Here is a 20,199-nt window from a genome sequence, read left to right on the forward strand (position 1 = left end):
TAATAAATCCATCCAATATAGACTACACCATCACAATGAACCCATTATTTATGAACATGAAATGAAGAAAAATTTGTTTATTTAAGAAGAACAGAATAGCATACTCTGGGTTGTCCTTATGTTAGGCACTGATCTGGCTATGCCATATGGCTGTGGGCTACACTTGGCTCACTTAGCAGACAAGATTTGCTTAGAATTCAGTGCCACTATTTTTAAAATAATTTTATAGTATGAAGAATGCAATTGAACATAGCTGAATAAAATAGAAAGGATATTTTCTCCAAATGATTTGAGGGAAAGTCAGAGTAATTAGATGGACAATAGAGTGCGGAGTACCAGGCAGTCAGCACGTTTGGCAGACTACTAATGACCATGAGCAGCATCAGAGCTTGGAGAAGCCTAATTACCGTGACTAAACGGTCACATGGAATTTGACTGCCATCATGACTCGTGACCACCGGTGTCACGGTAATATGGTCACCATAACAGCCCTAATCCTGAATACAAAGAGTTATGTTTGGGGCAAATCCAACACGACACATCACCGAGTACCGTTCTTCATATTTTCAAGCATGGCGCATCATCTTATGGGTATCCTTGTCCTCGGCAAGGACTAGGGAGTTTTTTTTGTATGAAAAGAAACGGAATAGAGCTAAGGACAACAAAATCCTGTGTGTGTGTGTGTGTGTGTGTGTGTGTGTGTGTGTGTGTGTGTGTGTGTGCGTGTGCGTGTGTGTGCGTGTATTGATTAAAAGGTCTAGTGATAAAATGTAGCAAAACTCTCACTGGTTACATCCCAAACGGCATACTGTTCCCTAGTATATAGGGGACCTGGGAAATGTCCCCACGAGGGAAAATGTTCCTTGTTTTACTATCCTTGTGGGGAATTTGGGGATTTCCAGTACCCACGCCACAGGAAAAGTAAAATAAGCACACACACACACACACGTTTGGTTTACTATCCTTTTGGGGACCAAACAGTTAACCCTAACCCTATTCCCATTCAAAATCCTGTTTTTCCTAACCCTTAACCCTTAACCCTAACCATAACCCCTAACACTAACCCTAACTGTAACGCTAACACAAAACCTAACAACCTATGCCTAAAATGGCCTTTTTCCTTGTGGGGACTGGCGAAATGACTTGTGGTCCCCACAAAGATAGTTAAACCAAATAAAAACACACACACACTAATCTGTGATAGCTAACTACAGTGGTGCAGCTCTGTCTCACCACAAATGATGACACAGAAGGTTGGGGGAGAGGACCGAGAGAGCACTGTCGGCGCGAACACCTAAACCAACACACATATACGCACACACACACACACCTCTACCTAGGCTAGGAGCGAGGCGGAGAGAGAGGAGGACATGGGGAGAGAATTCCTATGCTAGCCAGACTCCTTCACTCACATTGGCAGAGGTCTCCTACAGAGAGTAACAGTACCCCCCTGTGACCAGATGAAGGAAGTGCAGGTACAGGCAGGAAGACACTACAGAGCTGGGAAATACTCAAGCAGGCAGGTCCATCCACCCACAGACATAGGCTAAATCCCAAATCCCCCCCTTTCCCTCGCCCCTCCATTTGCACGTTTACTTGCGCCTCCGCCATATTCACAAGTGTCCCAAAACTGAAGGAGTGAAAATGATCCAGGGTGTAGGGGCTAATTAGCAACAAGCTCTCACGGTCTCACTGCAGAATAAGACGATTCATCCTTGTTCTCCAAACATAACATTCAAAAGTTGTGTCAAACCTAGAATTTCCAGCGGCGTGTATTCATGGATGCCAAGGGAAGCCAGGCTTCCCCCAAATGTGTAATAAAAAAATAAAATAAAAAAAGTAATATTTTATATTTCGTCTCTGTATGTTTCATAATTGTCCTTCAATTCACAAGAGGCTGAATGTATCTCACAGGAGAAAGCATCTGAGCGAGCGAAACAGCGCCACCTCTCTACGTGTAGGCTACGTGTAGGCCATCTGACGCTGTCTGGTCCAAACGAGTTTGACATTGTTGCCGCCCGTAGCACTCAAGGCAAGGGAAGCCAGCGAGCATCTGGCCTATCTTGACAAAAAAAGTATAAAATATTAACCAATCAGCGTTGAGCTAACTGAGTGAGCTCAACTGTGAATGGTCCTGGCACACCCTAAAAAAAGTGTAAAGGGAAGCCAGCTTGGATTTGGCGTCACTCCTATCAATTTCGATTGAGAGCACACATCATTGACAGAAAAACTAGAATTGCTGCATCTCGTCGTGTTGTCCTCAGGTGGATAGCTAGCTAGCTAGCAAAAAATGTCCCTTTCCTAAATTAGCCATGGATAGAGATATCAAATCAAGTCAAATGTATTTATAAAGCCCTTCTTACATCAGCTGATATCTCAAAGTGCTGTACAGAAACCCAGCCTAAAACCCCAAACGGCAAGCAATGCAGGTGTAGTAGGACGGTGGCTAGGAAAAATATGATATGGATTTGGACTTGTGGTTTTACTTAATTCTCCGGTACTGGCCAATGTTTATGACAGCGATTCTGATCCGACCATTAATTCATACATTGTTGTGCCCCTAGCCTGACAGGATGGAAGTTAAATATTTAGCTAGATGTAGAAGGCTAATGTTAACTAGCTAACGTTGCCCATGAATGAAAGTTAGGCTAGCGAGCAACCATTTTAGCCAGGTAGCCTAGGACAACAAAAAATAAAAGCGTGTACTGTTTGACAGAGTGATAGACCGTTTCATCAACATGAAAGAGAGGAGGATGGCATTGGCATTTCTCTACAAGTAGGGTGAGTCAACATGTTTTTTTTAATTGCACAAATGCGCGCACACACACACAGAAATCAGAACCATGGACAGCCACATCCTATTTAGCTGACGTTGATTGGACTAAATTGTTTTTGGTATCTTTTAGTTGTCACTGTTTTAGACTAAGCAGAGGTGATTTGATGATAATGAAATGTTGAAGTTGAACTGGTGCTGGAATAGTGGAGGCAGTTCCTGTTTTCGGTAACTCTCTGTGGTTCTAAACCAATATTTACGCAAGACTAGTTCTGGGTTAACCGAGATTATTCACCTCCTACGTCTACCTCTCTTTCTCCCTCTCTTCTATTTACATGCATCTACCTCTCCCTCCCGATCGCTCTCACTACCCCTCTGTGGTCATATAAGGGAAGTGCATGTACAGGCAGGGAGACGCCAGAGCTGGGAAATACTGGCTGGGAAGTACGCACATCCACCGCCCACGTAATCCGCAAATCCATTCACCTCCACACACTAGCTCTACCTTTGTCCATCTCTCTATGTCCCTCCCTCTTTTTCTCTCTCTCTCTCTCTCTCTCTCGCTCTCTGACAAACCCACAACACATTGGTATTAATTTCACAGCAACTCAGTAAACTCTCTTTTTCTCTCTTGCAGTCGTCGCACCCACACTACTAACACTTTCTTTCTTCTCACACTTTCACAGCAGATACCCCGTTCTCTTTCCCTCCTCTCTCCCTGTTCCCCTTTCTCTCACTCCACTTGCTCGAGTGAGTCAGAGAACTAACTCCTCCATCTGTAGCAGGGTGCTGTGTGTGTTTGAGTATGTGTGCATGTGTGTGGAGCGACTCTATATGCTAGATAGCACAGGAGGTGATTATATCACTACCTCTGTACCACGGAGTCACGGGCCACAAACACACACACACACCTTTTGACTCTTCTGCGATCAACTCAATAACCCTGGAAATGAATAATCCGTGACCCCCCTCCTAACCCCTAATCTTAGAATGGACCTGGGTACATCCAGGAATTTAATCTGGAAAGAACCATCGTGACACAGACGGGGTTAATATAATGATGCAGAGACTATTATGACATGACACTAGAGTTAATACAGTGACGCCCGAAGTGGGCCCATAGGAGTCCGGTCAAATGTAGTGCACTATGTAGGGAATAGGGTGCCATTTCTGACACACGCAGTGACATATTTCTCCCTTTTCATGACAAACATTAAGAGGAGACTATAAAATAGAGTGACTCGCTGTTAAAGACGATGTGGACATTTTGGATGATGAAGCCACTGAACCCTGTTTGAATGATGGAAGGTATGGTGGAAAACTGCAAGATTATGTTTTAATACTGTTTACGCATCAAATAAAAAGTTTCTCTCTCATCTGTGCCTGTGGGACTGAGTTGGGCCTCTGGTGCTTGGCACTGGCAATTGATTTATGATGGCTTGGTGATAAAACCTACAGCCTGCATTCCATTGAACGATTTGTGTCTGTGAAATGCTGGCCTGTCTGCCAGGGCCAGGTGAACCATCCCTCCAGTTTATCTCCCACTTGCAGATGAACACCGGACTTCAGAAATTGTGATGAGGACCCAGTGTCCCATGTTGAATTAGTATCTGTGTGTTAAGGAGTGTGAAATTGAGAAGATAACCCTGTATAAACAAGCAGTAAATGACCTAGAGACAGAAACCTGGCGCAATGTAAAAATCTTGCTGTCTGTTGCTTGACAGCACAAAAAAGGTGGGTTGTTGTTTTAGTGACAGTGTCATATTTCTCCCTCTTTGTGATGATGATGTGGCCGTGTTTGATGATGAAGCCACTGAATCCTGTTGTAATGTTGGAAAGACATGCCTGTCAAAAAACATCTATAAATAGGCAGGTTTCCATTGAACCAGGTTTATCTGACAAAAGCTATGTCGCAAAAAAACATTGCTACATGTGTAAAGGAAACGTCAGCTGTAAGAGAAATATTCTAAAAGATCAACAAAAATGGTATCTGTTTGACAGAGGTGAATTTATTATTGCGACAAATGATGGAAATAGTGTTTTAAGATTTTTTTTAAATTACGATTTCACATAATTTTGAAGGTAAGCGGAGCATGTGATGTCATCACGTAACTATAAAGCTCCACTCCACATTTCATTCTAAACGCCTACTGGTGGCTAAATCATCAATAATGTTCCTGACCAAGTCAAGAATGCCTGCCTTGCTTTTCTGGATGCAAGTTTCCCCATCCAATTATTTCAGTTCTACAGGAGTGCAAAAAGTTAAGTCTCACTATGGCATCGAAAATTGGCTATACCATAAAAATTCACGAAAACAAAAATGTGCTTTTGGTCTTAATTTAAGGTTAGGCATAAACATTTGCAGTGTGGTTAAGGTTAGGTTTACAGTCCAATTTTAAGAAGAGAAATTGTAGAAATAGGCAGGTTTATTACTTTGTGGCTGTGGTAGCTAGTGACGACCAGTACCGTGTGGATAGCCTATTTTGGCACATGATAATTATTAAAGTATGGCAAATAGGCCCATCAGTCTGTTCTTGCATTCTATCCATGCTGGCTTTTGCGGGCTACCTGAGACATGAAACAAGTGGGCGGGCATACAGGCTGTCGTCAATTTATTAAATGCACAATTTATCGAAATGGATAATGGAAACACTTCAACACTAGGTTTTTACGAAAATAACATTTTTGTTGGTGTTACTTCATTACATCCAGCCGTTTTTAAATCGACACAAAAAAGTTAAATGGAAACGCACCGTAGCAGGCAATTGTCTATTTTCTATCTATTTCTCCTGTATGCAAATGTTTAAATGGTCGACAAAAACTCACGGGACAAGTTAATAGAAACATAACTAATGAGTAGACTAAGTTTCAGGAGAGCTCCTTTTCTATTCAAGAAAGTAGTTACCCACTGGGCACACACTGGTTGAATCTGTTGTTTTCAAGTCATTTCAATGAAATAGACGCTGAATTGATGTCTGTGCCCAGTGGGTAAATACAGTCCAAGGCAGTCAAGGCTTGACTTTCGATGGTATTTCACCCATTCTGATGAAGAAGCAGCTTCATTCTTGTGTTTTATTTCTCATGTGTTTAGTTTTTTAAATCTAACTCTGCATCGCTGGGAAAGATTTGTTGCATGTGAAATTAATAAAATGTGATGCAAAAAATATCCTTTTATTGATTGAAATATATATATATATATATATATATATATACACACACGCAAAGTTGCAGTCGGACGTTAAGATACACTTAGTTTGGAGTCATTGAAACTCGTTTTTCAACCATTCCAAAAATCTCTTGTAAACAGACCATAGTTTTGGCAAGTCGGTTAGGACATCTACTTTGTGCATGACAAGTAATTTTTCGAACAATTGTTTACAGATTATTTAACTTCTTCACTGTATCACAATTCCAGTGGGTCCGAAGTTTACATACACACTAGGTTGACTGTGCCTTTAAACAGCTTGGAAAATTCCAGAAAAATTATGTCATGGCTTTAGAAGCTTCTGATAGTCTAATTAACATATTTTGAGTCAATTAGAGGTGTACCTGTGGATGTACTGTATTTCAAGGCCTACCTTCAAACTCAGTGCCTCTTTGCTTGACATCGTGGGAAAATCAAAAGAAACCAGCCAAGACAAAAAATTGTAGACCTCCACAAGTCTGGTTCATCCTTGGGAGCAATTTCAAAATGCCTGAAGGTACCACGTTCATCTGTACAAACAATAGTACGCAAGTATAAACACCATGGGACCACGCAGCCGTCATACCGCTCAGGAAGGAGACGCGTTCTGTCTCCTAGAGATTAACGTTTTTTGGTGTGAAAAGTGCAAATCAATCCCAGAACAACAGCAAAGGACCTTTTGAAGATGCTGGAGGAAACAGGTACAAAAGTATCTATATCCACAATAAAACGAGTCCTATATCAACATAGCCTGAAAGGCTGCTCAGCAAGGAAGAAGCCACTGCTCCAAAACCACGATAAAAAAGCCAGACTACGGTTTGTAACTGCACATGGGGACAAAGATCGTAACCTTTTGAGAAATGTCCTCGGGTCTGATGAAACAAAAATACAACTGTTTGGCCATAATGACCATTGTTATGTTTGGAGGAAAAAGGGGGAGGAATGGAAGCTGAAGAACACCATCCCTACCGTGAAGCATAGGGGTGGCAGCATCATGTTGTGGGGGTGCTTTGCTGCATGAGGGGCTGGTGCACTTCACAAAATAGATGGCATCATGAGGTAGGAAAATTATGTGGATATATTGAAGCATCACTTCAAGACATCAGTCAGGAAGTTAAAGCTTGATCGCAAATGGGTCTTCCAAATGGACAATGACCCCAAGCATACTTCCAAAGTTGTGTAAAAATGTCTTAAGGACAACAAAGTCAAGGTATTGGAGTGGCCATCAAAAAGCCCTGACCTCAATCCATTAGAAAATTTGTGGGCAGAACTGAGAAAGCGTGTGTGAGCAAGGAGGCCTACAAACCTGACTCAGTTACACCAGCTCTGCCAGGAGGAATGGGCCAAAATTCACCCAACTAATTGTGGGAAGCTTGTGGAAGGCTATCCAAAACATTTGACCCAAGTTAAACAATTTAAAGGCAATGCTACCAAATACTAATTGAGTGTATGTAAACTTCTGACCCACTGGTAATGTGATGAAAGAAATAAAAGCTTAAATAAATCATTCTCTACTATTATTCTGACATTTCACATTCTTAAAATAAAGTGGTGATCCTACCTGACCTAAGACAGGGAATTTTTACTAGGATTAAATGTCAGGAATTGTGGAAAAACTGAGTTTAAATGTATTTGTCTTAGGTGTATGAAAAAAACGTATAAATACAGTTGAAGTCGGTTAGTTTACATACACCTTAGCCAAATACATTTTCCCTCCAAACAGTTATATTTTTGTTTCATCAGACCAGAGGACATTTCTCCAAAAAGTACAAAAACAAACGCAGTCTGGCTTTTTTATGGCGGTTTTGGAGCAATGGCTTCTTCCTTGCTGAGCGGCCTTTCAGGTTATGTCGATATTGGACTTGTTTTACTGTGGATATAGATACTTTTGTACCCATTTCCTCCAGGATCTTCACAAGGTCCTTTGCTGTTGTTCTGGGATTGATTTGCACTTTTTGCACCAAAGTACGTTCATCTTCCTGAGCGGTATGACGTCTGTGTGGTCCGATGGTGTTTATACTTGCGTACTATTGTTTGTACAGATCAATGTGGTACCTTCAGGCATTTGGAAATTGCTCCCAAGTATGAATCAGACTTGTGGCGGTCTACAATTTTTTGTCTTGGTTGATTTCTTTTGATTTTCCCATGATGTCAAACAAAGAGGCACCGAGTTTGAAGGTAGGCCTTGAAATCCATCCACAGGTACACCTCCAATTGACTCAAATTATGTCAATTAGCCTATCAGAAGCTTCTAAAGCTTTTCTGGAAATGTCCAAGCTGTTTAAAGGCACAGTCAACTTAGTGTATGTAAACTTCTGACCCATTGGTATTGTGATACAGTAAATTAATCTGTCTGTAAACAATTGTTGGAAAAATTACTTGTGTCATGCACAAAGTAGATGTCCTAACCGACTTGCCAAAACTATAGCTTGTTCACAAGAAATTTGTGGAGTGGTTGAAAAACGAGTTTTAATGACTCCAACATAAGTGTATGTAAACTTCCGACTTCAACTGTGTATGTATACATACATATATTAATTTCTTCTTTGTCAGAATGCAGGAAGACTTCTTCCCCCACCACATCCCTCCTCAAATAATTCAATAAGTAGGCTAGACAGTCAGAATTTTCTTCACATTTATTATTAGCTATTAATACATGCATACTTTGCCTACAGTTTGTTTCGTGTAATACAGAAATTCTCTCTCAAGATACCCAAATTCTTTACAAGCAGTTTCTTACCAAAATTCTATACAATTTCATTTAAAACACAGAATGTCAGTTATATACAGCTTTAGAGACACTGAGTTAAATTGACTTGGTTTGAGTTATATTGACTTCGGCTACTAATGACACCTTATTCTCCATATATGCTAGTGCACTAGTTGTAGTACAAAGTAGTATTCAATCAAAAATAGTGCACTCCATGGACAATATGGTATAATTTGAGACTGGGCCTTAGCAGTTGTATATTTACCATGTTGGCACTAATAGTTCCAAGACATTCTAGTTTAGAATGCAAATTATAACTTTGTTGTCATGAAACTACAATATTTGCTGCAATTTTTTTGTAATCACATTCCAGTTGTTCTTATGTACTGTTTATTGAGGATAGAAGTTGTCCATAGTTTAAGATCTAGGATCAGCATAGCCTCCCCAACCCTTACCATTAGGGGCAAACCACAAAACTGACATTACATCAGTGTTTATGATTCAACTTACTCATACTGTATTTATGTTCAGTTGGGATATATTTTAAAGGTGCTATGTCCCTTTTCATTTGCTTCTTATCCCGTGTCACGTTGAAACAACGCAAAAGAAAGTATTTTCAATGTGTGTCTTTTCTCAATGTCTTTCTTTCTTCATTTTAAAACCTGTACTTATTAAAAGCCTTATGATCAGGGATCATCCCTGATTATAGTTTGGTTGCAAACTCATTTTGCCCTAGGGGCCACATGAAATCATTTCGGGGGGCACATTTGTCTCGTGGGCCAGGAGTTTGATACCCCTGCACTAAAACCACTGAGCAAATACAGAATTAACAGACAAATAAAGTCTGCAAAGTCTAGTGGTTTGAATTGTTGTTTAAACGTTAAGACGACGTGAGTAACGTTAGATGAGTTAGCTAGGCAGCTGTACAATGCTACTTCATATAGCAAACAAAAAGCTGAGGCTTGAGTATAGATATAATGAACCTTGTCTAATATTGAGACTGATTATTACACACAATTCATTACCCACAATTCCACATGCCTTGAAAAAATGTGCACTTGAAAATACGTCAACTCACTGCATCATACTGAACTAGTATGTCCGTTCACTCCCATACAGAGTAATTGTTGCTGATACAAACCTATATAGTTTTATTACTATCTTAAAACATTAATTTTAAAACTTGTGTTAAAGTGTAAAGCCATATTTAAAAGCACTGCACACTGGTATTTTATTTTATGAGCTGGGTTTTGTTTTATGAGTTTGTTGTTGTTTACAAGTGGAGAGGAGGTGGGTGGTGTTGAGTTGTTAAGAGGGATCCTATGCAGTTCCACACACTATGGTATCCCAGGGTGCATCACACCCACACCCCTCATGTGTTGCAGTGACAATCCACCGGAACATTGTCTGTCTTCTAGAATTAGCGTTATCGAGGGCAACTATCTGAACTTTCTGATGCTTAGTGTTAGTTGCTATGGGTACATATTTGCATATTTATGTGCCATATAAAATAAATAACTGAATGAATAACTAAATTAAACATGAATGTGTCACTGACATTTTATCTCCCTTCCTCACTTGTTCTCCTATGTATTTACAATGAATCCCTTCCCTCCATTTCGGACCATTTCATTTAGTTTATTTAAGCAAAGGGAAGTTGAGTTCTAGCTTTGTGTAGTGTTGTACTGTACAGTTGTGGCCAAAATTTTTGAGAATGACACAGATATTAATTTTCACGAAGTCTGCTGCCTCATTGTCCAGATATTTTTGTCAGATGTTACTATTGAATACTGAAGTATAATTACAAGCATTTCATAAGTGTCAAAGGCTTTTATTGACAATTACATGAAGTTGATGCAAAGAGTCAACATTTGCAGTGTTGACCCTTCTTTTTCAAGACCTCTGCAATCCGTCTTGGCATGCTGTCAATTAACTTCCGGGCCACATCCTGACTGATGGCAGCACATTCTTGCATAATCAATTCTTGGAGTTAGTCAGAATTTGAGTGTTTTTATTTGTCCACCCGCCTCTTGAGGATTGACCACAAGTTCTCAAGGGGATTAAGGTCTGGGGAGTTTCCTGGCCATGGACCCAAAATATCGATGTTTTGTTCACCGAGCCACTTAGTTATCACTTTTGCCTTATGGCAAGGTGCTCCATCATGCTGGAAAAGGCATTGTTCGTCACCAAACTGTTCCTGGATGGTTGGGAGAAGTTGCTCTCGGAGGATGTGTTGGTACCATTCTTTATTCATGGCTGTGTTCTTAGGCAAAATTGTGAGTGAGCCCACTCTCTTGGCTGAGAAGAAACCCCACACATGAATAGTTTCAGGATGCTTTACTGTTGGCATGACACAGGACTGATGGTAGCGCTCACCTTGTCTTCTCCGGAAAAGCTTTTTTCAGGATGACCCAAACAATCGGAAAGGGGATTCATCAGAGAAAATGACTTTACCCCAGTCCTCAGCAGTCCAATCCCTGTACCTTTTGCAGGATATCAGTCTGTCCCTGATATTTTTCCTGGAGAGAAGTGGCTTCTTTGCTGCCCTTCTTGACACCAGGCCATCCTCCAAAAGTCTTTGCCTCACTGTGCGTGCAGATGCACTCACACCTGCCTGCTGCCATTCCTGAGCAAGCGCTGTACTGGTGGTGCCCCGATCCCGCAGCTGAATCAACTTTAGGAGACGGTCCTGGCGCTTGCTGGACTTTCTTGGGCGCCCTGAAGCCTTCTTCACAACAATTGAACCGCTCTCCTTGAAGTTCTTGATGATCCGATAAATGGTTGATTTAGGTGCAATCTTACTGGCAGCAATATCCTTGCCTGTGAAGCCCTTTTTGTGCAAAGCAATGATGACGGCACATGTTTCCTTGCAGGTAACCATGGTTGACAGAGGAAGAACAATGATTCCAAGCACCACCCTCCTTTTTAAGCTTCCAGTCTGTTATTCGAACTCAATCAGCATAACAGAGTGATCTTCAGCCTTGTCCTCATCAACACTCACACCTGTGTTAACGAGAGAGTCACTGACATGATGTCAGCTGGTCCTTTTGTGGCAGGGCTGAAATGCAGTAGAAATGTTTTTTTTGGGGATTCAGTTCATTTGCATGGCAAAGAGGGACTTTGCAATTCATCTGATCACTCTTCATAACATTCTGGAGTATATGCAAATTGCCATCATACAAACTGAGGCAAGCAGACTGAAAATTAATATTTGTGTCATTCTCAAAACTTTTGGCCACGACTGCACACTGGTATGTACTGCAGTCCTCTACTATAGCATTGCTTGATTGATTGTGTTATAGTGCTTGAGTAGAAGCCATGCAGTGTGTTTAGCAATACTACTCAAGCAAACAACAATGTGCTAGAGTGGGTGAGTTAGGTAGGTTGGGGGTTGGTCTATCCCTTTAAAGTCTGTGTGTGTGTGGTGGGCAACAGAAATTGAATTCAATCATTTTGAATAAAGTTTTGAACACCCTTTCCTCACAAGCGAGGTGCTTGTGAGGAAAGGGTGTTCAAAACTTTATTCAAAATGATTGAATTCAATTTCTGTTGCCCACCACACACACACAGACTTTAAAGGGATAGACCAACCCCCAACCCACTTGACCCCTAATACTTGTCCCCTTTAACCTATTAACCCCTGACCCATTTCAGTCGGACCACTCTCCGTTGTCCTCCCCGCCGGAGTCGGAATCTGATTCACTGTACTCGACGGCGATGCGACGTGATAGGATGGTGGCCACGTCGTTTCCAACTGGCTCTCTCTTCGCTTCCTGCTCTCTCTGTTCCTGGACCTTCCTCAACTGGATACCTGGAGAGATGGAAGGAGGGAAGGTTTGAAGGAGGGATGGAGGGAGTGAGGGGTTAGATAGATACATACATATGAAGCTCTGTGTGTGTGTGTGTGTGTAACAGCATTGCTTCCGTTCCTGTCCCTCACTGGGCTTGAACCAGAGATCCTCTGAACACATCGACAGCGTGTCCCCCACAGAAGCAGCCTTACCTGTTGCAAAATTCCTGTAACTTTCAGAAAGTTGCTAGGTTCCCCCCCCCCTCACAATTCTGTGAATCTTTCAACCAGAATTTCTGGAAAACCCGGGAATTTTGCAACCCTACAGTCCACCAAAGCAATGCCTCTAAGGGGAATTATCTCCTTCTAGGTCTCATCACAAAAGGGAAGATACAAACACACAGCTAACTAGTGTTGTCACGATACCAGAATTTTGACTTCGATACCGATAATACCGATAACCGGTTTAGTATCACGATACTCAATACCATCATGATACTCGATACAGATAAACAGAAACTCAGCTACTGCTCTGTTCAATCGTTAGTAATCTTTTGAGTTCAATATCATTACATTATACAGTTATGTCAATATTTCAGACAGCCATGTACACATTAATTCACCAATTATACAATTCTGCAATCAATCTTACTACATAACAGTCATTTATTTATTTGAATGGTAAATCTCTATTGATAAACTGGGTAAATCAAGGGGCTGCAGATGACAAAATCTGTTTCCCATTCATTTGGGACTTATTTTATTGTACTGATCAACAACGTTTTCATAGAGGAAGCAATTTCTTATTTCATAAAAGTGTGCGGTGTCTCTTTAAGACCCAGTGTTGAGCTTATTTACGAGGCGCATGCAATCAAGTCAGTTGGAGGGAGAGAAATGATGCGAGGGAGGCGATGTGAATGAATAAAAGTTTTGGTGACAATCAGCTTTGAAATCAGTATAATTTACATTATGGTTTACATATTATGACAAACAAAGCTCGCAAGGAATGTTAGCCTACAATGCTGGAAGCTACCGGTATCTTCTTGCATTGTAAAGTGTTCTAGCCTTTATAGACATTGTTTTGCGAACAGTAATAAACATTTTCAGCATTTCTACATGCCGTGATGCATTATCCAAGTGTGATAACCTTCTGTGCAGCATAAGTGGGGAGCCAACATGATGCAGCCCAGACTCCCAGTGAGTGCAGTGGTTCCTCAGGACAGGCTAGAGCTAGCATGGAGTAAGTGGAGCAGGCACGATGCAGGCACAGTGCTCTGCCGCTATAAAGGACATCGGCTGCGCTGATAGACAGACTTGATCCTCTAAATAAGTATACAACGTGACACATTTGACATAAGTACCGAAAGTAACAGAAATTCTAGTACTGAACCGGTTTTCATGTTCTAGTATCAACAAAGTACCGAAGTTTCAGTATATCGTGCAACACTACCGAAAACTAGCTAGCCATTTCACATACGCTAAATGTACTCATTCACAAGTGGATACATATGTGTCCATCCACACACACACGCACACACATACCCTCTATCGGTCTCACCTCTGCGTATGGCTGCCAGCAGTTCACTGCGAGCATTGCTGATCGGAAGCACACCTAAGCACGCACGCACACACACACACACACACACACACACACACACACACACACACACACACACGAAAACAAACTTAAACAAGAAAAAAAAACACACATACATAAACACATCCCCACACACACACCCCCCCCCACCCCCCCAAACTTTCTCACCTCTACGTATGGCAGCCAACAGGTCGCTGCGAGCGTCGCTTATCGGAATCATCGGCATCTGGCCCTTCCTGGTGGCAGGAGCTTCTCCAACAATGGCGTGAGCCAGAGACAGGATATGGGAGGGGGGTAGACCAGGTGGGGGAGGAGGAGGGGCAGCGGGAGGGGCACCGGAGGGGGTGTGAGAGGGGGAGGGGACATAGTTGGCAGGGGGGGCGGGGGGAGTAGGGGAGGGACTGTAAGGGTGGGACATGACCGCCACGGCCCCGGGGGGAAGAATGGGGGAGGAGGAGGTGGAGTCGAAGGCAGTCTGTGCGGACGGGATGAGGGGGGGCGGGGGGGGGGGGGGGGGCAGGGGGGGTGAAGTACTCGGGGATGGCTGATGGCTGGCCGCTAAGGTAGGAGGAGGAGAAAGACAGAAAGAGAGAGAGATAAAAAGAACACAATCAGACACGAATTGGCAACAGTGGGCAAATCTGTTGGCTCGATCAAACCTCTTAAGACTAAAATCAAATTAAATGTTATGTCAAATGTCAGTGTCAAAGATATTCTTCTAGAATTACAAAGGCTTCGAGAATTAGAATTCCTAGAATCGACATTCACAGTCAATTTAGTGTTCGGTGATTCTATTTCTATGTGGTGTTCTTACCCATATGCCCTGTAGTCCTTGACAGACAGCTGCCGTGGCCCATTGAGTGCTCCCCCCTCAGAGGAGGCGGGGGGTGCGTGGGGGTGCTGAGTGCGCCCCAGAGAGGTGATATGTCGTCCCCCAGCGACTACACCAGAGGGGAGGTTAGGTCGAGGGTACCCACCCCTGTCTAAGGACTGGCTCTGTGGTGTCTGGGTGAGGTGGGGGACACTGTCGATGGGGTGGGGGGCGGAGGGGGGCTGGGAGGGGTGGTTAGGGCTGGACGGGTAGGAGAGCTCACCAATGTCTGATGCCACAGACCTAGGAGAGGAGAGGGAGGGTGAGGGGTCATTTATTTTACCCAGCAGAGGGCAGAAGAGAGCTAGGCTGTGCTTTAGCACACTGAAGACTGGCCAGTCACTGAACAATTCATGACATGTGTACATTACATTCGGAAATATTCAGACCCATGACATTTTCCACATCTTGTTACGTTACAGCCTTATTCAAAAATGTTTAAAATAGTTTCCCCCCCATTAAATCTACACACAATACCCCATAATAACGAAGTAAAAACAGGTTCAGATATTTCTGCTAATTTATTAAAAAAAATTAAGTGAAATATCACATTTACATGAGTACTCAGACCCTATACTAAGTAATTTGTGAAAGCATCCTTGGCAGCGATTACAGACTTCAATCTTCTTGGGTATGACGATACAAGCTTGGCACACCTGTATTTGGGGAGCTTCTCCCATTCTTCTCTGCAGATCCTCTCCAGCTTGGTCAGGTTGGATGGGGAGCGTCGCTGCACAGCTATTTTCAGGTCTCTCCAGAGATGTTCATCCGGGTTCAAGTCTGGGCTCTGGCTGGGCCTCTAAAGGACATTCAGAGATTTGTCCCGAAGCCACTCCTGCGGTGTCTTAACTGTGTGCTTAGGGTCGTTGTCCTGTTCGAAGATGAACCTTCGCCCCCAGTCAGAGGTCCTGAGTGCTGTGGAGCAGGTTTTCATCAAGAATCTCTTTGTACTTTGCTCCATTCATCTTTGCCTCAATCCTGACTAGCCTCCCAGTCCCTGCTGCTGAAAAATATCCCCACATCATGATACTGCCACCACCTTGCTTCACTGTAGGGATGGTGCCAGGTTTCCTCCAGACGTGATGCTTGGCATTCAGGCCAAAGAGTTCAATGTTGGTTTCATCAGACCAGAAAATCTAGTTTCTCATGGTCTGAGAGTCCTTTAGGTGCCTTTTGGCAAACTCTAAGCGGGCTGTCATGTGCCTTTTACTGAGGAGTGGCTTCCGTCTGGCCACTCTACCATAAAGGCCTGATTTGGTGATGTGCTGAAGAGATGGTTGTCCTTCTGGAAGGTTCTCCCATCTCCACAGAGGAGCTCTACCAGTGACCATCAGGTTCTTGGTCACCTCCCTGACCAAGGCCCTTCTCACCCAATTGCTCAGTTTGGCCGGGCGGCCAGCTCTAGCAAGAGTCTTGGTGGTTTCCACTTATGGAGGCCACTGTGTTCTTGAGGACCTTGAATGCTGCAGACCTTTTTGATATCCTTCCCCAGATCTGTATCTCGACACAATCCTGTCTCCAAGCTCTACGGACAATTCCTTCGACCTCATGACTTTGTTTTTGCTCTGACATGCACTGCAACTGTGCGACCTTAAATAGGCAGGTTTGTGCCTTTCCAAATAATGTCCAATCAAATGAATTTACCACTGGTGGACTCCAAGTTGTAGAAACATCTCAAGGATGATCAATGGAAACAGGATGCACCTGAGCTCAACGTCAGGTCTGAATACTTATCTAAAGAGGCCAGTTTTATTGCTTCTTTAATCAGAACAGTTTTCAGTTGTGCTAACATAATTACAAAAGGGTTTCCTAAAGATCAATGAGCAATGAGCCTTTTAAAATGATAAACTTGGATTAGCTAACACAACGTGCCACTGGAACACAGGAGTGATGGTTGCTGATAATGGGACTCTGTACGCCTATGTAGCTAGTCCATACAAAAACTGCCAGTTCCAGCTACAATAGTCATTTACAACATTAACAATGTCTACACTGTATTTCTGATCAATTTGATGTTATTTTAAAGTACAATTTGCTTTTCTCTCAAAAACAAGGACAAACTGTCTGTCTGACCCCAAACTGTCTGTCCCTTATTTAGACTAATTGAGTATCTGGAGCATCAGCATAGATCTGGTACAACACTGTGTACTACTCCCTTCACAGAACAGCCCAAACTGGCTCTAACCAGAATAGAAAGAGGAGTGGGAGGCCCCGGTGCACAACTGAGCAAGAAGACAAGTACATTAGAGTGTCTACTTGAGAAACAGACGTGTCACAAGTCCTCAACTGGCGGCTTCATTAAATAGGACCTGCAAAACACGTCAACAGTGAAGAGGCGACTCCGGGATGCTGGCCTTCTAGGCAGAGTTGCAAAGAAAGAGCCATGTTGACTGTCCAATAAAAATAAAATATTAAGATGGGCAAAAGAACACAGACAATGGACAGAGGAATTCTGCCTAAAAGGCCAGCATCCCGGAGTCGCCTCTTCAAGCAACAAAATCCCCAAGAATCACTGTGAAAGAATTGCAGGTCTTGGTGGCGTCTTGGGGTCACCAGGTTTCAAAAAGCACCATCAGACGCCACCTCCACAACCACAGGCTCTTTGGAAGGGTTGCCAGAAGAAATCCCTTTCTGACCTCCAGATACAGAAGCAAGCGCTTGGAGTTTGCCAAACGTCATTTAAATTATGACTGGAAGAAGGCGCTCTCGTCAGATGAGACCAAAATTGAACGTTTTGGTCAGATACAGCATTGTCATGTTTGGCGTCGAAACAGAGATGCATACAAGGAGAGGCACCTCATACCCACGGTGAAATATGGTGGTGGGTCAGTGATGTTTTGGGGCTGTTTTAATTCCAGAGGTCCAGGGGCACTGGTTAAGATTGATGGCATAATGAATTATCGGGCAACAACTATCAGGCAATTTTGGCTGACAATCTGGTTGCCTCTGCCAGAAGGCTGGGACTTGGGCGTAGGTGGACTTTCCAACAAGACAATGACCCAAAACATAACTCAATCTATACAGAAATGTTTCAGTGACAACAAAATCCATGGGCATCTCAGTCGCCGGATCTCAATCCAATAGAAAACCTGTAGACTGAGTTGAAGAGGGCAGTTGATAAGCGCAAACCGGAGAATGTGAAAGATCTTGAAAGGATCTGTATAGAGGAATGGTCCAAAATCACTCCAAATGTGTTCCTTAACCTTGTCAAACATCACAGGAAAAGACTCCACGCTGTTATCCTTGCCAGAGGTGGTTGCACTAAGTACTAAATGATGAGTGCCAATAATTATGAAAACCTTGATTTTGGTGAAATGTATTTTGTATTAAATAATTGTATGATTTTGGTTGGTTCCATTGAAACATGAATAAAGTACATTATTTCTCACATGTTGGTATTTTGAGTTTCTCTCTATAATTATATTGTTTATATTATTTAAAGTATTGTTTGTGCATTGCCAGTCAGGGGTGCCAGTAATTTTGAAGCCCACAGTATATACAGTACCAGTAAAAAGTTTGGACAACTAGGGTTGGTATACAGAAGATAGCCCTATATTCTACAAGACCAAGTCCATATTATGGCAAGAACAGCTCAAAAAAGCAAAAGAGAAATGCGGAAAAAAATCAAGAACTTTGAACGTTTTTCAAGTGCACTCGCAAAAACCATCAAGCGCTATGATGAAACTTGCTCTCATGAGGACCGCCACAGGAAAGGAAGACCCAGAGTTACCTCTGCTGCTGAGGATAAGTTCATTAGAGTTTACGAGCCTCAGAAATTGCAGCCCAAATAAATGCTTCAGAGTTCAAGTAACGGAAACATCTCAACGTCACCTGTTCAGAAAAGACTGCATGAATCAGGCCTTCATGGAAGAATTGCTACAAAGAAACCACAACTAAAGGAAACCAATAAGAAAAATAGACTTCCTTGGGCCAAGAAACACAAGCAATGGACATTAGACCAATGGCAATCTGTCCTTTGGTCTGATGAGACCAAATTTTCGATTTTTGGTTCCAATCGCCATGTGTTTGTGAGTGACTGGATGATCTCTGCATGTGTGGTTACCACCGTGAAGCATGGAGGAGGAGGAGGTGTGATGGCGTGGGGATCCTTTGATGGTGACATTGTCAGTGATTTATTTAGAATTCAAGGCACACTTAACCAGCATGGCTACCACAATATTCTGCAGCGATACGCCATCCCATCTGGTTTGCGCTTAGTGGGACTATCATTTGTTTTTCAACAGGACAATGACCCAACACACCTCCAGGCTGTGTAAGGGCAATTTGGCTAAGACGTAGAGGGATGGAGTGCTGCATAAGATGACCTGGGCTCCACAATCACCCACCTTCAACCCACTTGAGATGGTTTGGGATGAGTTGGACCGCAGAGTGAAGGAAAAGCAGCCAACAAGTGCTCAGCATAATTAGGAACTCCTTAAAGACTGTTGGACAAGCATTCCTTATGAGGCTGGTTGAGAGAATTTAGGGTAATGTAGGGAATGTAAACATTATATGCCACTTAATATAATGTTTACATACCCTACATTATTCATCTGATATATATACTGTACTCTATACAATCTACTGCATCTTGCCTATGCCGTTCTGTACCATCACTCATTCATATATTTTTATGTACATATTCTTTATCCCTTTACACTTGTATGTATAAGGTAGTTGTTGTGAAATTGTTAGGTTCGATTACTCGTTGGTTATTACTGCATTGTCGGAACTAGAAGCACAAGCATTTGGCTACACTCACATTAACATCTGCTAACCATGTGTATGTGACAAATACAATTTGATTTGATTTGAGAATGCCAAGAGTATGCAAAGCTGTCATCGAGGCAAAGGGTTGCTATTTGAAGAATCTCAAATCTAAAATCAATTTTGATTTGTTTAACACTTTTTTGGTTTCAACATGATTCCATGTGTGTTATATAATAGTTGATGTTTTCACCACTATTCTACAATGTAGAAAAAAATAAAGAAAATGGTGGTGAATGAATAGGTGTGTCCAAACTTTTGACTGGTACAATACAGTTGAAGTCGAAAGTTTACATAAACTGAGTTTAAATGTATTTGGCTAAGGTGTATCACAATTCCTGACATTTAATCCTAGTAACAATTCCCTGTTTTAGGTCAATTAGAATCACCACTTTATTTTAAGAATGTGAAATGTCAGAATAATAGTAGAGAAAATGATTTATTTCATATTTTATTTCTTTCATCATATTCCCAGTGGGTCAGAAGTTTGGTAGCATGGCCTTTAAA

The 20,199-nt window shown here is 42.3% G+C and overlaps 1 protein-coding gene across 1 annotated transcript in view; it reads right to left on the reverse strand.

Annotated features, from left to right (window-relative positions):
- Nucleotides 1-12,161: 12,161 nt before the first annotated feature.
- Nucleotides 12,162-20,199, reverse strand: part of zgc:109889 (uncharacterized protein LOC553542 homolog) — a 48,371-nt gene continuing 40,333 nt past the window's right edge. The window contains 5 exon segments of the mRNA XM_055938556.1: nt 12,162-12,478; nt 14,016-14,069; nt 14,223-14,565; nt 14,567-14,612; nt 14,869-15,168. Coding sequence (XP_055794531.1) covers nt 12,318-12,478; nt 14,016-14,069; nt 14,223-14,565; nt 14,567-14,612; nt 14,869-15,168 — 904 coding nt within the window. The 3' untranslated portion in view covers nt 12,162-12,317.

Source organism: Salvelinus fontinalis, chromosome 11 (assembly GCF_029448725.1).
Source record: "Salvelinus fontinalis isolate EN_2023a chromosome 11, ASM2944872v1, whole genome shotgun sequence".
In the NCBI taxonomy this organism is placed as follows: Eukaryota; Metazoa; Chordata; class Actinopteri; order Salmoniformes; family Salmonidae; genus Salvelinus; species Salvelinus fontinalis.